Genomic DNA, 18,041 nt, shown 5'->3' with positions numbered 1-18,041 from the left:
AAGAACACTTAAAGTTCATAGAAAACAGACTGTGCAAAGCTCTTTGGAATTTGCCAATGTACTAGCAACAAAAGGTTCATTCAGATGGTGAAATTTAGGATTCTGGCAGGAAGGCCTTGGGTTCTTTGAGACAGGTTATGACAGGGCCCATCAAAGGGTGTTACTTGAAGTGTTGCTGGATCATATTAATTCTGTTTCAACAACACAACTTTTCCCTTTCACTAAATTATATACCCTTACTCTAGTGTCCATTGGTTTGTAGAGTTAATTTTCCAGGAGCTTGCAAGAAAATTCCTTCTGGCTATAAGTTTTAAAAATCTGGTTTTTAAAAGTTTCCTTTTTCCCTCTGTCAACATATTCTGGTAACATTATGTTAGTAAGCATATTCGTATCAGTATTTGGACCATTATGGGTCATAATTTTGTAATAATAATCCCATTTCTGTAGCACTTGAAGGTGTATAAAATATCTTTATCACAACTACCCTTTAAGACAAGTCGTGTAAATATTATTAACATCTCCATTTTACTGTAGGGGAGACTTGGGCATAGGTACTTCTCACTGAGCTGGGCAAGCACTTGGGCCCCTTCTGGTGAGATATCTCTTTTGCCCTCTTGCTAAAAGGCATGAATAACCAGGAGCCTGTTGTCCAGCTTGATGGGAAGTGCTCCAATCAAATTCCCAACTACATACAGATGAAGAAACTGAGTCTAAGAGGTTAAGTGGGCATATAGCTGAATAAATTAATGAAAAAGTATTTATGAAGCTTTGTGTGCCAAGCACCATACTAAGCCCTACAGATACAAATAGCAAAAAAGCTGAGTTATAAACGCAGATCTCCCTCAGGCTTTTCCCCCATGCCATGAGGCCCCTAGGGAGCAGCAGGAGAAGAGCTAATGTTACTTATTTGATGCTACTATATAAAATGTTACACTATTTGTCTTACCGGAGTAGGCTTTGGGCCATTTTTCAGTAGTTTTTTGTTTTCCTCATGAAAGCTCACATGGATTTGTGATCATATTAATACACATACACATGTATGGGTGTGCTTATTTAGGTTTGTAATTAACTGCCAGCAGAAGTTTCCCACATTGTTGTGGTTGTGGTTGTTAGAGGATCTTCATGTCCCTGATGGACTGTGTGTCTCCATCAAGAGTTTAATCACTGATTCTTTTTTCAGCATGTTAAGTATCTTTTCCTACCTTTTGAGACACTGGAAGTCTTATAGAAATTGGACCCACAGGACTTCCTGTTTAATTCAATAAAGCACTGGGATTTCCTTTTTTTTCATTTTACTATTTCTGCATAAGATAGCATGACTTGTCACCCATTTGTATATGTTTAAAGGATCCTTAGCCATATAATCACTCCATGGTCCCTACTTTATGGATGCCAATCCCCCGACAAAGGAGTCATAGTTGGAAAGGGCCAGCGTTAGTGAGGAGGGATGCACGTGCTTTGAGGAGAGAGCATAGCAGCTTGTTGCCAGTATCAGTAGACATCAGAAGTATGAAAAAACACCTAACAATAAACAGAGGGTGAGACAAGGAGTCCAAGAGGAAAACATGAGTTTGAATTCTACCTCAGATGGCTTCTAGTTGTGTGATTTTTTTTTTTTGTTGGGGCAATGAGGGTTAAGTGACTTGCCCAGGGTTACACAGCTAGTGTCAAGTGTCTAAGATCACATTTGAACTCAGGTCCTCCTGAATCCAGGGCTGATCCACTGTGCCACCTAGCTCCCCCCTAGTTGTGTGATCTTGGACAGGTTCCTTTGAGTCCATCTTCTCATCTATAAATGGGGATAGCAGGAGCACCTGCCTCACAGGGTTGTTAGCATAATGTATGTAGTGTTTAGCAAACCTTGAAGCACTCTGTAAACGTGAGCCAATGGAGTGATCTGTATAGGCCCCCAAAAGTAGGGCAGATTCCTATGAGAATTTCTGTGCTTTATGTTCATAAAAGCTGATCAGCTTATGCTTGGAGGAAAATAGAGCCTGCCTTTATGGAAGGTGTCCCTACTTCTGTGCACATGGGTGTGTTCCTTTGGCTAGAAAGTGGAAGTTCAGGAGTAGAGATCCAGGGAAGGAAGGAAAAGGCAGGTCGTGAGAGGAATATTGGAGTGTAATCTTGGAAGCTGGACTGGATGCAAGTAGTAGCCATAGGGTGGCTTTTAATGGGACAATCAAGGAGGATACTAGAGTTGTCTGGGAGTTTTTTCTGTAGTGATGATGTATCTTGTGGAGAGTCTATGGGAATTTCCCATGTTAGTGAGATGAGTAAGAAATCATAAAATTTAGATCCATAAGTAACCTTATTTCATCTAGTGCCCCCCCAATTTGAAATGTGAAGAAACTGAAGTCTAAATAGGGGAGCTGACTTGCCCAAGGCCACCAAGGTATCAAGTAGCAGAGCTGGGATTTGAACTTGGCACTTTGACTCCAAATGCATCCCTTGCTCGCTTAACTATGGCATTCTGTGAACCAATCAGTGCCTTAAGTGGAATATAGGGTAGCATCAGGGAAGAGGAAGAGTCATTTTTCATTAAGTAGAAAAAGCAACCAGAAGAATGGTGATAATGGGGGTCAACAAAGGCCACCCACAAAGCTAAATGTCTGAAAGGAACAGGTGAAGATGTGGGGGCACAGACAAATCACAGCAAAGTTCACACAGCAAGGCATGGTGTGAGTGAATGAGGGCTAGGTCAGGTCACAAGAGACATATCAAGTATTAACATATTGACAAGGCAGAGTCAGTGAAAGGATTCTTAAGACCACACTTGCTTTATACTTTAAATTCAGCAGTAGGAATGTGTTTTGTCCAGGAGGTGTCTAGAATCCATTGAGCATCAAACCAATGGTAGAGGGTTGTTCTTCCAACATCTTTTCTTTAGCAAATGTTTTCTGAATGTCCATTATATTCCTGGAACTGTTACTGTCCCCAACCATAAGGATTTATAATTTATCAGGGTGTTGAGGAAAAGATATACATGAAACATTTTGCTTTTGAATCTCAAATACCATAGGACTTGTTTTAGAAATGATTACACCTATGTGTGAATATAAAACTGTAACTGATATGGGGTTTCAAAGAAATTAATGAAATAACATTGCAAGAGGGCAGCTGGGTGGCATAGCGGATAGAGCAGCTACACTGGATTCAGGAGGACCTGAGTTCAAATCCGGCCTCAGATACTTGACACTTACCAGCTGTGTGACTCTGGGCAAGTCACTTGACCCTCATTGTCCAGCCAAAAAAACAAAACAAAACAAAACACATTGCAAATGTGAAAGCAAAGAAATAGATAAATCATAGGAAAGCGGTGATGATTGTAGTGGGAAGAGCACTGTACTCCAGTCAAGACGATACTGGCATCACCTACCTCATAAGACAGTTATCTAACCCCCCTCCCCCACCCTGTGCTCTGAGTACTAATAAGAATTACCAAATTAAATGGAATATTGGAATAAACCGAGATGAGGGAAAACAAAACAGATTTTTTTTTAAATCCTTAAGGTTTGAGTTCTTACTATAGACCTGCCACCATATGACCTTGGGCAGATCATTCTCCCTGGGCCTCAGTTTCCTTAGGTATAAAATTTGAGTGTTGGAATAGAAGATCTCTAGGGTTTCTTCTAGTTCCAAAATGTTAGGCAGATGTTCTCAATAGACTCCTATAATACATGAAGCACATACATTCATAGCCTTTTGTTAAGAGTTGTTTCTTCGAGGAATCCATGGTCTCATAGATGTGGTGCAGATCCCTAGCTCTCCATGCCTTCTCCTCTGGTAGGACTGAAATCCTCACAGGCACCCCACTTCACTTAATCCAGATCTCAACGATGTTGTGCTGAAACCTTTAGAGTTTATTATTATTATTAACCGTTTATTAGTGGTCCCTCACTTTTGCTTCATGACTGACTCGCCTCCTTTTCCTAGTGTTCATCTGTCTGATGATATGCTTTATGCTGCTTGCTTTTCCTGTGTAATTTTGTGTTCATATTTCAGCCTTCTCCATCATGTCATATATCTCTTCATTGCCCTTTGAGTAATCTGCAACATGAATTCTAAGGCAATGGTGTCGTTCTAAAATCTGGACCCTTGCTAGGTAGAGAGAGGCTTTTCCCTATGTAGGCTGGCTAATTGAAGACAAATTCCTTGGTCACAGCAATCCAGTCTTTGCTATAGTCTCTGACATGCAAATCTCTTTGCTTTTCCATCGGAACCTGAGTATCAACTTTTATGAACTTTGCGTTTTGAGCTTTGCATTGGCAATTTTATGAGCAAATGCACTGGCAATTATTTAGAAAAGGATAAGTGGAAAGGATGGGGGAAGCATCCTTTTGATGTAATTTTTGTAGGGGATATATATCTTTGCAGAAAGGACAAATTTCTGATTTTTTAAAGGTAAATTGCCTAGGCAGGTGGTGTTTGTGTGAAAAAAAATTTTTTACCATCAATTAGAAATCTACAGGAAGGCAACTTGAGTTGTAGGACAAGAATCTACCATCATCATCACTTTCGTCGCCACTTTTTCCATGATAGAGCTAGAGAAAGAGATGCAAATTTAGCATTTTTCAACAAAGCAGTAACTTTGGTCTTGCATACACAGTGTTTACTACTTGAGATATATTAATGCTTTTAGAAGAAACCTGCAGGAAGCTCCAAGGGCTAGGAACTCCATGTTTTGAATGAGCCAAGCAGAGGTACTGTCTTTCTTTGTTAGGAATCACACAGGCTCATTGGGTCTTAGCTTTTAGCTCCACCTTGATCTTGTGTGTGGCTCCAGAAACACATTAACTGCACAAGCCTTTGTCCCTGTTCATACCCTCACTAAAGAAAAGACCAGTTAGACTATTCCAACAAAAACTGTTGTGGGGCTGTGTTGGAGACCTTTGGCTTGGAATCTCCCACTGCTGAGTCTGCACTTCCTTTGTTTAGACAAGAGCAAGATGGGGAAGCACTGAAGCCCAATCCATCAGCATTCTCAAACCACATATTATGGTTCAAGTTCTAGTATATTTAATCCTATGTTCTTGAGGCAAAGATGACAAGAATGACAATTTATCAGCAAAAATCTTTAAAATGTACTTTGTAATTCTGCTGCAGTTAATCAATAATAACTACATTTAGACGGTTCTGTTTAGATTTTTTTCTGTTATCTTCGCAGGTGATTAACACATTATTAAAGGGTTACATAACTAAATTTATCAAATACTTTATGGTCATGTTTTCTTATCATGGTAAGGGCATAATACCAAAATAAAGTAGTCTCCTTTGACTTAAATTGTCAGTAATGGGAGCATAATCCTTTCAGCCAAATGACTGAGTGTTTTACTATCAAGGGAGCAGATGTCTGATCGTGCTATAAATGATTACTTCGGAGAAGAAAGTTGAAATTTGAAAGAATCCGTCTGATTTCTGGGCAACACAAAACATCAGACCAGCCACGTCTAGGGTGCTCTGAGGAGCCAGCTCAGTCATTCTGTTTGTATTTATAAATGTTTTCTCGTTTTAATTGTCACTGCTTTCCCATTTTGGAATTGAGAGGCTCAGAGATGCTGTTAAGCATGATATCATTTTGTTAAGAGGCAAATAATTGCTTCTGAGCAGCTTAATAATATGAAAGCGCTGACTGTACGGCAGTGGGGAATGGTGTTAAACATGCAGACAGGAAAACCATTAACCTCTGCGGCAAATGTGGGGTTCCTTTTCATAACGAGAATGCGATCGACATTGTAGTGTTTGGACACAGGCGCGCAGTGGGAAGGGGCCGGGAGTTGTCAGTCTCTGCGGCGTGCGTGATCAGCCTGGCAATGGGGCAGGGGAGGCGGGGCGGGGAGGGGGAGGAGCGGCTCTGCACTGCACCAAACTGCAGCATTCCCAGCTAGAACAAAGGCTGGCGAGGAAAACATGGCTGCAACAGGCAATCTGTACGGGCCAGGGCTGGGGGAGCTTTCTCTGGGCACGCAGCTCAGCCATGGTTTTTTCCCCTTCCCATTTCATGTAATATTAATCCTCAGCCGCAGGGGTACAGAGAGATCTAAAACAAGTGCAATTGTTATTGAAACTCTAATTGTATAGATGTGAGATTTGCCGGCTTGCCTAAGAAATAAGTGGATGGTTATATGAGGTTAAAAGCAAAACCATTGAGAGAGAGAGAGAGAGAGAGAGAGAGAGAGAGAGAGAGAGAGAGAGAGAGAGAGAGAGAGGGAGGAAGGGAGGGAGGCTGAGAGGCAGAGGCAGAGGTAAATGGGTGTCATTAGCTATCATTGTTGGGAGGAGGTAGTGTTTATAAAATTATTATAAGGGATAACTGAGAAGCAATACTAAATCCAAATTTATCTGAAAGGTGAAGTCAAAGAAAGATTAGAAGGGTACTTCATTTGTAAACTTCAATTATCTGGTGAGAACAAAATGGTTTCTGATATGAAATACATAAGTCACACACTAGCCTGGCATTGTTTTTCCCATTCCTAGTTGGAAAATTAAAACTCTCCTGTACAATCTTTATATAGATTCACCCTCCTACTGATAGCAAAGAGGGACAGCTTAGCATAGTAGACTGAGTGCTAGATTTGTAGACAGGGAAACCTAAGTTTGAATCCCCCCTCAGACAATCAATTCATCAATAAGAATTTAAATACCTGTTGCATACTTTTGCCTTGCTAATTGCTGATAATACCAAAAGGGGGTGGGGGAGTAATAAGAGTCTCTGCCCTCAAAGAGCTTACAATCTAATGGACACTTACTGTTGTGTGACCCTCCACTGTCACTGACCCTCTAATTTACCCTGTGCATATCTTGTGTATACATAATTGTTTATATGTCTCCCCCATTAGAATGTGAACTCCTTGAGGGCAAGGACTGCTTTTGCCTTTCTTTGTCTCCCCGGTGCATACTAGAGTTCATAGTATATAGTAAGCATGCTTAATGACAACCTCTGTCAGCTTCAGGTTCTTTGTCTGCAAAATGAGGATAATAATAATGGCGCCTCTATCCCAGGGTTACGGTCAGGATCAGATGAGCTAATTAAGATATGGAAACTGCTTTGCAAACTTTAAAGCCCTTCAAAAACATTAACTATTATGATTATAACAGCATGATTAGTGTGTGTGGTATATGAGGGTGGAATCAGCCAAGTTTATATGGAGCTACCATGTACATAGACGGGTTGGATAAAGTGAAAAGTAGCGATCCTTCATTTTAGCCTCATATCTGGAAAAGAACTTACTGGAAGGGACCACATGGGATTCTCTAAAAACAATTCTCCTACTTTGATGGGTCCATAGAACCAATTTGACGAAGTCAACATGAGAGCATTAAGTCAACATTCTTGGAATGAATGAATAAAACACTTATTAAGTGCCTCCTGTGTGCAAAGCCCTGTGCTAAGTGCTGGGGTGCAAATAAATAGAAGAGTAAGAAAACTCCTCAGGGAGCTTACACTTTAATGGGGGGACAATGTGCAAACAACTATGTACAACCTAGAAGAGCCTCAGAAAAGGTACACAATGAAGACAATGATTATCTCTCCCATTTATACAGTACTTCCTCATCATAACCCTCTGGTGTAGGTACTGCAAGTGTTATCAGCACCAGTTTACAAAGAGATGAGAAAACAACCAGCCATCTACTGCCTTTCTCACAATCTCAGGATAATGTAAAAAAAAAAAGCACTTTGTAAACCTTGAAGCCATATAGAAATATCTGATATTGTATGTATAAAATAGCATGGGCATACTTACAGCAATGTAAAACCTGTTATCTATTAGTTTTAAAATGTATTATCATGAAAGACTTCATGGAAAAATGAAGGCAGTAAGGAAGCTAATAAAGCTCCTCTTTCTCAAAGTTCTTTCTAATCCAGTACATGTATTAAACATCTACTGTATACTTGTGCTAGATCGCAGGAATACTGTGATGAAAACTGGCATAATTTATGCCCTCAAAGAACTTACAAAGTAGAACACAAATGATGGTTAAGCGCAAAGATGCTAAACAGAGTGGCTTGAGAAGTTGAAAGCAGAAGGGATCCTTCCTAACTAAGGAGATCAGAGGCGGCTTCATGGAAGAAGTGATACCTGAGCTATTCCCAGAAAGAATGATGAGAGGCAGCATGGGATAGTAGGAAGAACAGTGGACTTTGATCCAGGGGGAGTTGAGTTCAAATCCCACTTTTTACACTTAGTAGTTCTGTCACCATTGATAAATAAGTTTTCTCATTTGTAAAATGGGGATAATACCTGTATTACCTACCTCACAGGGTTATTATAAGGATCAAATGGTGTAATGAGTAAAAAGAGCTTTGCAGAACTTCAAGCTATGTATGTGTGTGCCTATATACATATATCTCCATCTCTCTCTCTCTCTCTCTCTCTCTCTCTCTCTCTCTCTCTCTCTCTCTCTCTATATATATATATATATATATATATATATATATATATATATATACATATATATATATATATACACATATGTGTTTACATCAATTATTTTTAATAGAGATAATATGCCAACAGGAGGACATTAGGGAGGAAGTTTATTCCAGTACCTAGCAACAATGTATACAAAGGCATGGATGCAGAAAATGGTGATTGATTGACTGTCGGGGCCTGAATGAAAGGAAAGAGTCAAGAATGACTCTGAGATGTTGAGCCTGGGTGACTGGGAGAATGGCAGCACCATCAAAAGCAATGAGAAGTTGGAAGCAGAATCCGTTTCAGAGGGAAGCTGATAACTTTGATTTTGAACACATTGAGTTTGACCTGCTGGCAGGGAAACCTGGTGGAAATGTCCAGAAAGTAGCTGTGGATGAGGCCAGATGAAGAGCTCAAAGGAAGTCAAATGCCTGTCAGGGATGGCTCGATCATTCCAACTAAACAATAACAAGTCACCTGCAGTTTGGAGAAAAATCTCTTCTAAAAAAATGTCCACAGATCACTTGTCTGAAGAGGAGAAAAATCTCCAATACAAATCCAACCAAATCACATATTAGAAATGGCTCAGAGAAGCCACGCTTATGACCATGCTGGAAGACATGTTAGCATACTCGTGAATGAAATGTTTTTTTCAATTCTTTAATGAGGGAAAATTGGCTGTTATTATCCCTTTAACACTCTGGCATCTAGCCTCAGAAACTTATTAGTGGTGTGACCTTAGGCAAGATATTTCACCTCTGTCTGCCTCAGTTTCCTCATCTGTAAAATTGAAGAATAATAGTGCCTACTTCCCAGGGTTGCTGTGAATATGAAGAGATATTTGTAAAATGCTTTATAAATCTTAAAGTGCTATATAACTCTAGCTATTATTATCATTATTAATTATCATTACTATTATTAATATAGTATTGACTGAAGCTCTGTGCCTCTGCTATGAAATGTCAAAGAAGCAATAGACATAATGTAAAAGAGCCTGGATGGCCAAGGGTTAAGTTCCACCTTTGACATATATTGGATGTAGAAGTCAATTAACCTCTCCACATCCCCAAGCAACTCTCTAAGATGGAAGTTGTCTATTAGCATTGGTAGAGGGAGTTTTCTCATCTGGGAGTTCCTACCCCAATGAAATCACAAAGACAAGAAAGGAAAGAAGGAAGGAAGGAAGGAAGGAAGGAAGGAAGGAAGGAAGGAAGGAAGGAAGGAAGGAAGGAAGGAAGGGAGGGAGGGAGGGAGGGAGGGAGGGATGGGGAGGAGGAAAGGGATGAGAAGGAAAGAAGGAAGGGAGGGAGAGGGAGGCAGGGAGGGAGGGAAGAAGGGAGGGAGGAAGGAAGGAAGGAAGGAAGGAAGGAAGGAAGGAAGGAAGGAAGGAAGGAAGGAAGGAAGGAAGGAAGGAAGGGAGGGAGGGAGGGAGGGAGGGAGGGAGGGAGGGAGGGAGGAAGGAAGGAAGGAAGGAAGGAAGGAAGGAAGGAAGGAAGGAAGGAAGGAAGGAAGGAAGGAAGGATGGATGGAAGGAAGGGAGAGGGAGGGAGGGAGGGAGGAATGAAGGGAGGGAGGGAGGGAGGGAGGAAGGAAGGGAGGAGAACATACTGATGAGGGTCAAATTCAATATCATTTAGTACATATAGATGCTAATACCTTTAATACATGAGTTAAACTAGCGCTTATCCTGAGCAAGGCTACTTTCAGTATTTGGTACTCACAGATACACAAATCAGAGGCCCAAAGTCCTACCTCATAGAAGGAAGAGGCTCTGCTGGTTTCTTCGGTAAAAAGCAAAACTTGTCTCCATAAGAGGCAAGTTATGCATTAGAAGAACTCAAGAGGCTTAGACAATTTCTTCTCTACTTTGTATAAAAGTATTTTGTGATCCCATCTCCCAAAATGGCCGATTTATTGGAGTCAGAGCCAGGGGGAAGGGACGAATGGCCTTTGGTGAAGCTTGGTTTGTTCACATAAAAAGGACTCTCTAGTCTCTGCTATTTCTTGTAAGGATTACCTCATCTTCTAAACATGTTACATTTGCCTTCCTCTTGTCCACCAATGGCTCATTTGCCATGTTATTCTGAATACCCCAGTCTTCAAGGGAAACAGCTCTGCGAGTGATTAGACAGATTGAAAATTAGCTTATCAGAATTCTTACAAAAGACAATTCATGTTGGTGAATTCCCCTTTAGCTAAGAACTGTTCTGGGTTCCAGAGATAACAACATATGGACAGAATATCTGACTACCACATGGGAGAAGGGGAAAACACAAAGCAAATGTCACAGGCCTTTAGAGTTTCTTGATCACTTTCTCTTGTAAAATCCTAATATTCATGAATAGGTTCACTTGGTAGTCTGTGTTCTTCAGGCACATAACTTCATACTTTATTTTGTTCTGTCCTAGATAACCAGTTCAGGATGTCCATCCTGGAAAGGCTGGAGCAGATGGAAAGGAGGATGGCTGAGATGACGGGATCCCAGCAGCACAAACAGGGTGTTGGAGGCAGTAGCAGCGGAGGCGGCAATGGGAGTGGGACTGGAGGAAGCCAAGCACAAGTATGAAACCTAGTAGATAATGAGTCTGTCTGTCCATTAGATGAGATATCACAAATGCCTTCATAGAGATGAACATCACTCTGTTGAGATGAACAGTGCCCTTGAACTAAGGAGTCGAAGAGACCAGACATAGTAACTTAGGACCGGTGGACCTCACTAGCTCTATGGAAGGGAACTTTTCAGTGGTATAGAGCTGTCAGTGGTTTCTGAATCATGTTGATTCACCTAAGATTTCATTCAACTGACCCCTGACTATGAAAATAGAGGCCACATTGTCAATGTTAATGAATGTTAAACTATGACCTTTCCAACTTGTGAATTCTTCTCTCTTTTAAGTACATGGTTAAGTTAAACAATTTATTAGCCTTTGACCAAGATCCAAATGCTCAGTGTAAAAAATGCCTTTGGAAAACAGTTCAAAAAATATCCTACATGGGATTACATCTTGTATCCCAGGATTCATTTTCATATATACTTTCCCCCTAAATGTTAATAGGGACTCCAGTGTCCCTAAATGCCCAGAATCCATAATTGCTTCAGGAGCCCCATAACTATAAGAGGTACAATTCATAATCCATTTTTAGAAGCTAAGCATGAATTAGCAGATTTCTGAAGAGCCTTTAGACTAACAAAGGAAGTCCTTATGGAGAATATTACTTAGGGAGCTAAAAACAAATAATTCTTGGATCCCAAGTAAAATAAAGGATACTGCACTTTTCACCTTCCCTTCCCAAGAGGTGTTATTTTCACATTGTTCCTTTCCATCTTCAGAACTGGATCTAAAAGGGGAGCATTGGACAGAAATGCTTTTCACATGAAGGTTAAGATCCTCCAGTCAATCTGCGACCCCATCCCTCCAGCTAGGAAACGCAAAACCTGTCCCCATCTGCCTGTAATGTGTGATTTGTGTCCAGGGCCTCCCACATATTTGCCCCAGGAGGTCCAGCCTCTTGACATTATGAGGATCCCAATGAAGTGAAGACAAACAGGGTGCCTTCTTATTCCAAACTACTGGGTTGTATGGGAGGGACTTACATACGCAATGTCCTCATGAGGGCTGTAAAACCTAGGTCACCTGGCAAGTGACAACAATAGTATTAGACTGATACCCTGTTAACTTCCATGACTTAAATAAACTTCTAATAATTAAAAGCTCATCAGGATAGTCAGTTGGTATCGGCTTTATGTGATGAAAGTAATACCTTTTTTTTTTTTTTTTGGCGGGGCAATGGGGATTAAGTGACTTGCCCAGAGTCACACAGCTAGTAAGTGTCAAGTGTCTGAGGATGGATTTGAACTCAGGTCTTCCTGAATCCAGGGCCGGTGCTTTATCCACTGTGCCACCTAGCTGTCCCAATACCTTTTTTTGTTTTGTTTTGTTTTGGTTTTTGCAGGCAATGGGGGTTGTGACTTGCCCAGGGTCACACAGCTAGTAAGTGTCAAGTGTCTGAGGCCGGATTTGAACTCAGGTACTCCTGAATTCAGGGCCGGTGCTTTAACCACTGCACCATCTAGCTGCCCCCCAATACCTTTTTTAAAAAAGGACATGATAAAGGGCTTCCTTCTCCATCTTCCACTTAGGTGATTAGTCTTTATTCATAGCAACAAATATTTTTGTGTATTCAGAATTATCTCTGCCTTAGCCTCCTAACCTGATGCTGTGCATCAGGGACCCCTTGCTGTGCCTCTTAATGAAACTTTTATAGCTCTAATGGAAACAGCTTTGCATCCATTATCTGATCCTACCTTCCCAAAAAATTCTTTTCAAATATAATAGATAATTCACTAAAGAGTGTATTAAGAAGCAGTAGCCTAGCAATAATTGCATTTTATAACATTCATTCCCTGAAAAAAATATTTTCTAAAACAAATGAGATGGGAGTGCTAGGCTAGGTAACTACGTAATTTGTAAGCACTGTGTGTAACACTGATATCTCAAAGTTCTGACAAACCACTCAAGTACTAATTTTGGTTCTTACTTTTCAGCTGATTCAGGGGAAAAATTATTTAGAGTTCCTGAATTATTCTTTCCTGTGTTCCTTTTATCATCATTATCATCATTTATCATTATTGTTAATGTTACTATTATTAGCACTCTTAAAGTTCTTAAAGCTTTCCCCTTTTTGTTTTACGTCAGATGAGCTTGGTGTTATAGTCTGTGTAGTGTTTCTGTGAAGAAAATAATTCTCCTAAAAGGAGGTAATCCAATATGTGCACATCTCTGCGCTGAGTGCTGAGGATAAAAATAAGGAAATAAGACAGTCCTTGCTTTCAAGAAGCTTACATGCTATCAGAAGAGGCAATATATACACTTAGAGATGAATACAAAGTCATTTGGGGGAATTAAGAAAGAACTCCTGTGGACAGCAGTACTTCTGAACTGAGTGCTAAAGGATACTAAGGATTTTAGGAGGTGGAGGTGAGAAGGGGGCACAAAAGGTGATGAGAAACTGAACCTGGATGGGGACCACTCGAGTGGAAAGATGAGACACCCTCAAGAGGGTATGTTCTCAGAAGGTATGAACTGTGACCTCAACATAGGACCACCCTCAAGTCCACTGAACCAAAGGAGTTGGTTGCTGCTAGCCAATTAGCTTGAAGCAGGGTGTAAGGACCACCTCTCCTCCGGACCTAGAAAAAGCTTCCATATCTCAGTTAGACTCTCTCAGGTGCTCTTTGTGGCAAAGGACTTGGAGGAGGCTAGAAGGCCATGCTGAGCTCTATTCTCTCCTCTAAGCTAGATAGGCCTTTTCTTAACTTTCTGACCCAGGTGTTCTCTTTTTACTAATATCTAATATACTTTAATAAATGCTTAATGCCCCCAAACTGGTGCTAAAGCTTCTAATGTATAAGTAACAACTATATTAGGAACCCCAGCTAATTTTCCCCAAACTTGGGACATAAATAAGGCGACCACATATAGTTCTACATACTACAGACATATATGAGAGATGTTGTAGAGGTAAAAATCCACAAAGTTTGGCAATTAGTTGAATATGGGAAGTAAGAAAGACTAAAAGTAAAGGATCACTTCAAGATTGAGAATCAGGGTAACCAGAAGGATTGTGGTATTCTTGACAGGGATTTGAAAGTTGGAGTGAGTAGTGAGCTTGGTAGGAAAAAAGAGTGCATTCCCTTCTGGCATGCTGAGTTTGTGATGCCTATTGGACATTCACTTATAAATATACAACAGGAAGTAGGTAAGACAGGACTAGAACTTAGGAGAGAGACTAGGGCTGGATATAATAGACCTGAGAATCATTTGCTTAGCCATGATAGTTGAATCTATGGGTGTTGATGTGGTTACATAAGGAGGGAGTGCAGAGAGAAAAGGAGAGGGCTCAGGACAAAGCCCTAGGGTACACTTACACATAGGAGGAGAGAAATGATGATGCTACAAAGGAGACTGAGGACTGATCAGACATATAGTAAGAGAAAGAGAAATACCATGAAAACTCAAAGGGAAAAGTATTCAGGAGGAGAAAGTGATCAATAGCATCAAATGGTCAAGACACTGGTCAGATTTCAAGAAAGGTCAAGAGGAATCAAGATTAAGAAAAAGCCATTTGTGGGGCAGCTAGGTGGCGCAGTGGATAGAGCAACAGCCCTGGAGTCAGGAGGATCTAAGGTCAAATCCGGCCTCAGACACTTAACACTTACTAGCTGTGTGACCCTGGGCAAGTCACTTAACCCCAATTGCCTCACTAAAAAAAAAAAAGAAAGAAAAAAGAAGAAAAAGCCATTTGTTTTGGCAATTAATGAATCATTAGTAATATTGAAGAAAGCAGTTTCAGTTACTGATGAGATTAAAGGACAGGTTATAAGGAGTTGGAAGGCAAGAGGAAGTAGAAGTCATCAATATAGACAGCTTTCATAGGAGTTTTGCTGTGAAAGGGAACTTTGTCATCTAGGATGACATAAATTGAGTTGTTGCAGCTGCTGCTGTTGTTATTGTTATTGTTTTAAAGGATGGGGAAAACCTAGACATGTTTCTAGGAAGCAGGGAAGATGCTAGGAGAAAGGAAGAAAATGAAGATTTGAGGCTCAGTAGTCAACAAGCATTATGCACCTATGTGATCTGCACTGTGCTACACGCTGGGAATGAAAAAAGCAAAGGGCAGTCCCTGCTGTCAAGGAGCTCACGATCTAATGGGAGAAACAACGTTTAAACTACATACAAAAAACCTTCCTACAGAATAAGTGGGAGATCATTGACATAGAGAAGGCACTAGAATTAAGGGCAGTCAGAAAAGTCTCCCTGTCAAAGGTGAGATTTTAGCTGAAGGCAGCCAGGGAAACTAAGAGGTCGAGAGGAGGAGAGAAAGCATTGCAGGCATAGGCACAGCCAGTGAAAATGGTGAGAGTTAGGACATGGAGAGCCTGGTTCTAGGCACAGCAAGGAGGACACTGGATACCAGAGAATGTGGGAAGGTGCAAGCTGGAAGAAGATAGAAAGGTGGGGGAAGGTTACGCAGATCTTTGAATGCCAAACAAAGTATTTTCCATTTGCTCCTGGAGGTGAGAGGGAATTGCTAGAGTTTATTGAGTAGGGGGAGTTAGGGGTCAGAAACGTTAGACCTGTACTTTAGGAAGGTCACTTTGGCAGCTAAGTGGAGGATGTATTGCCAAAGCAGATGGAAGAAGGTGGGACAAGAGATCTAAATAAAGGAATTGACCTTAAGGAGAAGGGCCACTTCATCAAAGACTGAAATACAGAAGGAGAGGCATGTCAAGGAGTTTTAAGATATATAGAGAGAGGAAAGGAGTTCAGAGTAAATGACTTCTATTTTTTTCAATGAAGTCTAATGTAGGGTCTTCTGCTGAGAAGAAAGTATAGGAATGAGGTGGGAGGCAATAGAACTGTAGTACTGTTATCACGGGGAAAATGATGGTGAGAGGTCCTTAGGTATTCTGATGTAAAGAATTACACTCTTGGGGGCAGCTAGATGGTGCAGTGGATAAAGCACCAGCCCTGGATTCAGGAGGACCTGAGTTAAAATCCAGCCTCAGACACTTGATGCTTACTAGCTATGTGACCCTGGGCAAGTCACTTAACCCTCATTGCACCACCACCCCCCAAAAAAAGAAAGAAAGAAAGAAAAAATTACACTCTCATACACAGTCCAATTAGAATTAAAATGGTCCTTTATTGGGTGCTAGAGAAAGTGATCTGGGAGGAAGTGGAAGACAGCCTCAAGGGGAGGAGATGGCTTAGAAACAAATTCCTCACTCATATGAACTGATGTATAGTGAAGTGAGCAGAACTGGGAGAACATTGTACACAGAGACAGCAATATTGTTTGATGAAGAACCGTGAATGACTTAACTATTCTCAACAATACAATGATCCAAGACAATCCCAAAAAACTAATGATGAAACATACTATCCACCTCCAGAGAAAGAACTGATATTGATTGACAACAGACTGAAGCATGCTGTTTTGTGCTTTCTCTTTTTTTTACTTGAGTCTTTCTATGTAAAATGACTAATATGGTAATGTTTTACATAATTGCAAAAGAAAAACAAATTCCTCCTCCCCAAACCAAAAGGAAACCAAAAGTTTTATAGAAGATAGATGGGGTGACCGCCTGACCATGGAAAGTTCCTTTTGGGGGTGGGGTGGTGTGGGAAAAGCTTGCACGAGGGGTGATAATCCTGACTTTTGGAGTTATCTCTGTCCCTGGGAGCTGCCCAAGAAGTAGCCACACCTAATGGACTTGTCCATCCTTTAGTTTTGCTTCAAGGAGAAAACTTCTGAGTTATCCCAGGCCCATATCACTGTCTATTTCCAAGTAAAGTCTGAGGTGCCCTCCTTTGCAGAGAGGGAAGAACAAGAGATGGCATGAGAGGCAATGAAGCCATGCCTATCCCTCCAGGCAGATTTGCTTTGCTCTCCCAATAGTCCACTGCAGTGTACATTCCACCTACAACAACCTCTTTTCAGTATCAGTGGATCCTGAGATAAATGGACATGAAATTAAAATATGATGCCAGCTAAAATCGAGTCTGACAAACTTGGTTTTTATGGAAAATTACCTTGCACCACTACTATAGAAAACTACTACTCAACTGAAGCCTAGCAAGTCTGTTGTATAGCTTACTACATTGCTTTTATCTCTACTTTTTCATTTTTGCTTTTCTGTTGCAGTCCTTCCCCACTCATGAAAACATCTGATTCCTTGCACTTAAATGCAATGCAGCAGAGTACTGGCTAGAGTCAGAATCTCTACTCCCTACATGCAATGAGAGATCAGATTGTAATTTGTTCTTGGTCATTGTAGTGTGCATCTGGCACTGGGACCATGGGAAGCTGCTTTGAGAGCCGAGTGGTGGTGGTTTGTGAGAAGATGATGAGTCGTGCCTGCTGGGCAAAGTCCAAGCACCTCATCCATTCGAAGACTTTCCGAGGAATGACCCTCTTGCACCTGGCTGCAGCCCAGGGCTATGCCACTCTGATCCAAACCCTCATCAAATGGCGGTAAGGCTGGGTGTGGCTCATGTGGAATATGTTGGGGATGGGAAATGGAGGAGCTTATGAAATTTGGCATATAGCTTCCTTCCCGAAGTTCCACTAGCAAAGAGAAGCCTTTATCTCTTGCCATTCCTTTAACTCTACAGTGCTGGAGAAAACTTTCCCTAGCCGAACTTTTGGAAAAACGTTGAATGCATTCTTCCCTGGAAACACTGAACTAGGGAACTAGGGTTGACGGCCTTAATTTCTTGTAGGTTCCCGGCTATATACAAATTGTCCAAATCACCAAGCCAGTGGGATCCCAGGTCTCTTCTTTATTTCCTGGATGTTAGACGCCAGTTTTCACTGTCATGAAAAGTCTTGACTTTGCCAGCACTGAGCCAATTACGTGATTCGTTGAGTGATTCTGTTACTTCCTTACAGAACCAAGCATGCCGATAGCATTGATTTGGAATTGGAGGTTGACCCTTTGAATGTGGATCATTTCTCATGTACTCCTCTGGTAAGGAAAAGGCTTCACGAATTTCTTTTTCTTAATACGTGTACAATTACATAAAACATTATCATATTAGTCATTTTGTATTAAAAAAT

At 41.0% G+C, this 18,041-nt stretch overlaps 1 protein-coding gene across 22 annotated transcripts in view; it reads left to right on the top strand.

The window, feature by feature from the left end:
* The window catches only part of CAMTA1 (calmodulin binding transcription activator 1), a 1,311,517-nt gene that overhangs the window by 1,261,450 nt on the left and 32,026 nt on the right, over positions 1-18,041 (top strand). For 21 of the 22 annotated variants that reach the window (XM_043992683.1, XM_043992682.1, XM_043992681.1 and 18 more), the window contains 3 exons: positions 10,826-10,977; positions 17,260-17,456; positions 17,874-17,952. In XM_043992683.1, coding sequence (XP_043848618.1) covers positions 10,826-10,977; positions 17,260-17,456; positions 17,874-17,952 — 428 coding nt within the window. Of the gene's footprint in view, positions 1-6,383; positions 6,404-10,825; positions 10,978-17,259; positions 17,457-17,873; positions 17,953-18,041 lie in introns of those variants that run through there. The other variant, XM_043992697.1, reaches the window with a different exon arrangement.

This window comes from Dromiciops gliroides, chromosome 3, assembly GCF_019393635.1.
Source record: "Dromiciops gliroides isolate mDroGli1 chromosome 3, mDroGli1.pri, whole genome shotgun sequence".
NCBI lineage: Eukaryota > Metazoa > Chordata > Mammalia > Microbiotheria > Microbiotheriidae > Dromiciops > Dromiciops gliroides.
This window is presented reverse-complemented; position numbering and strand designations above follow the sequence as displayed.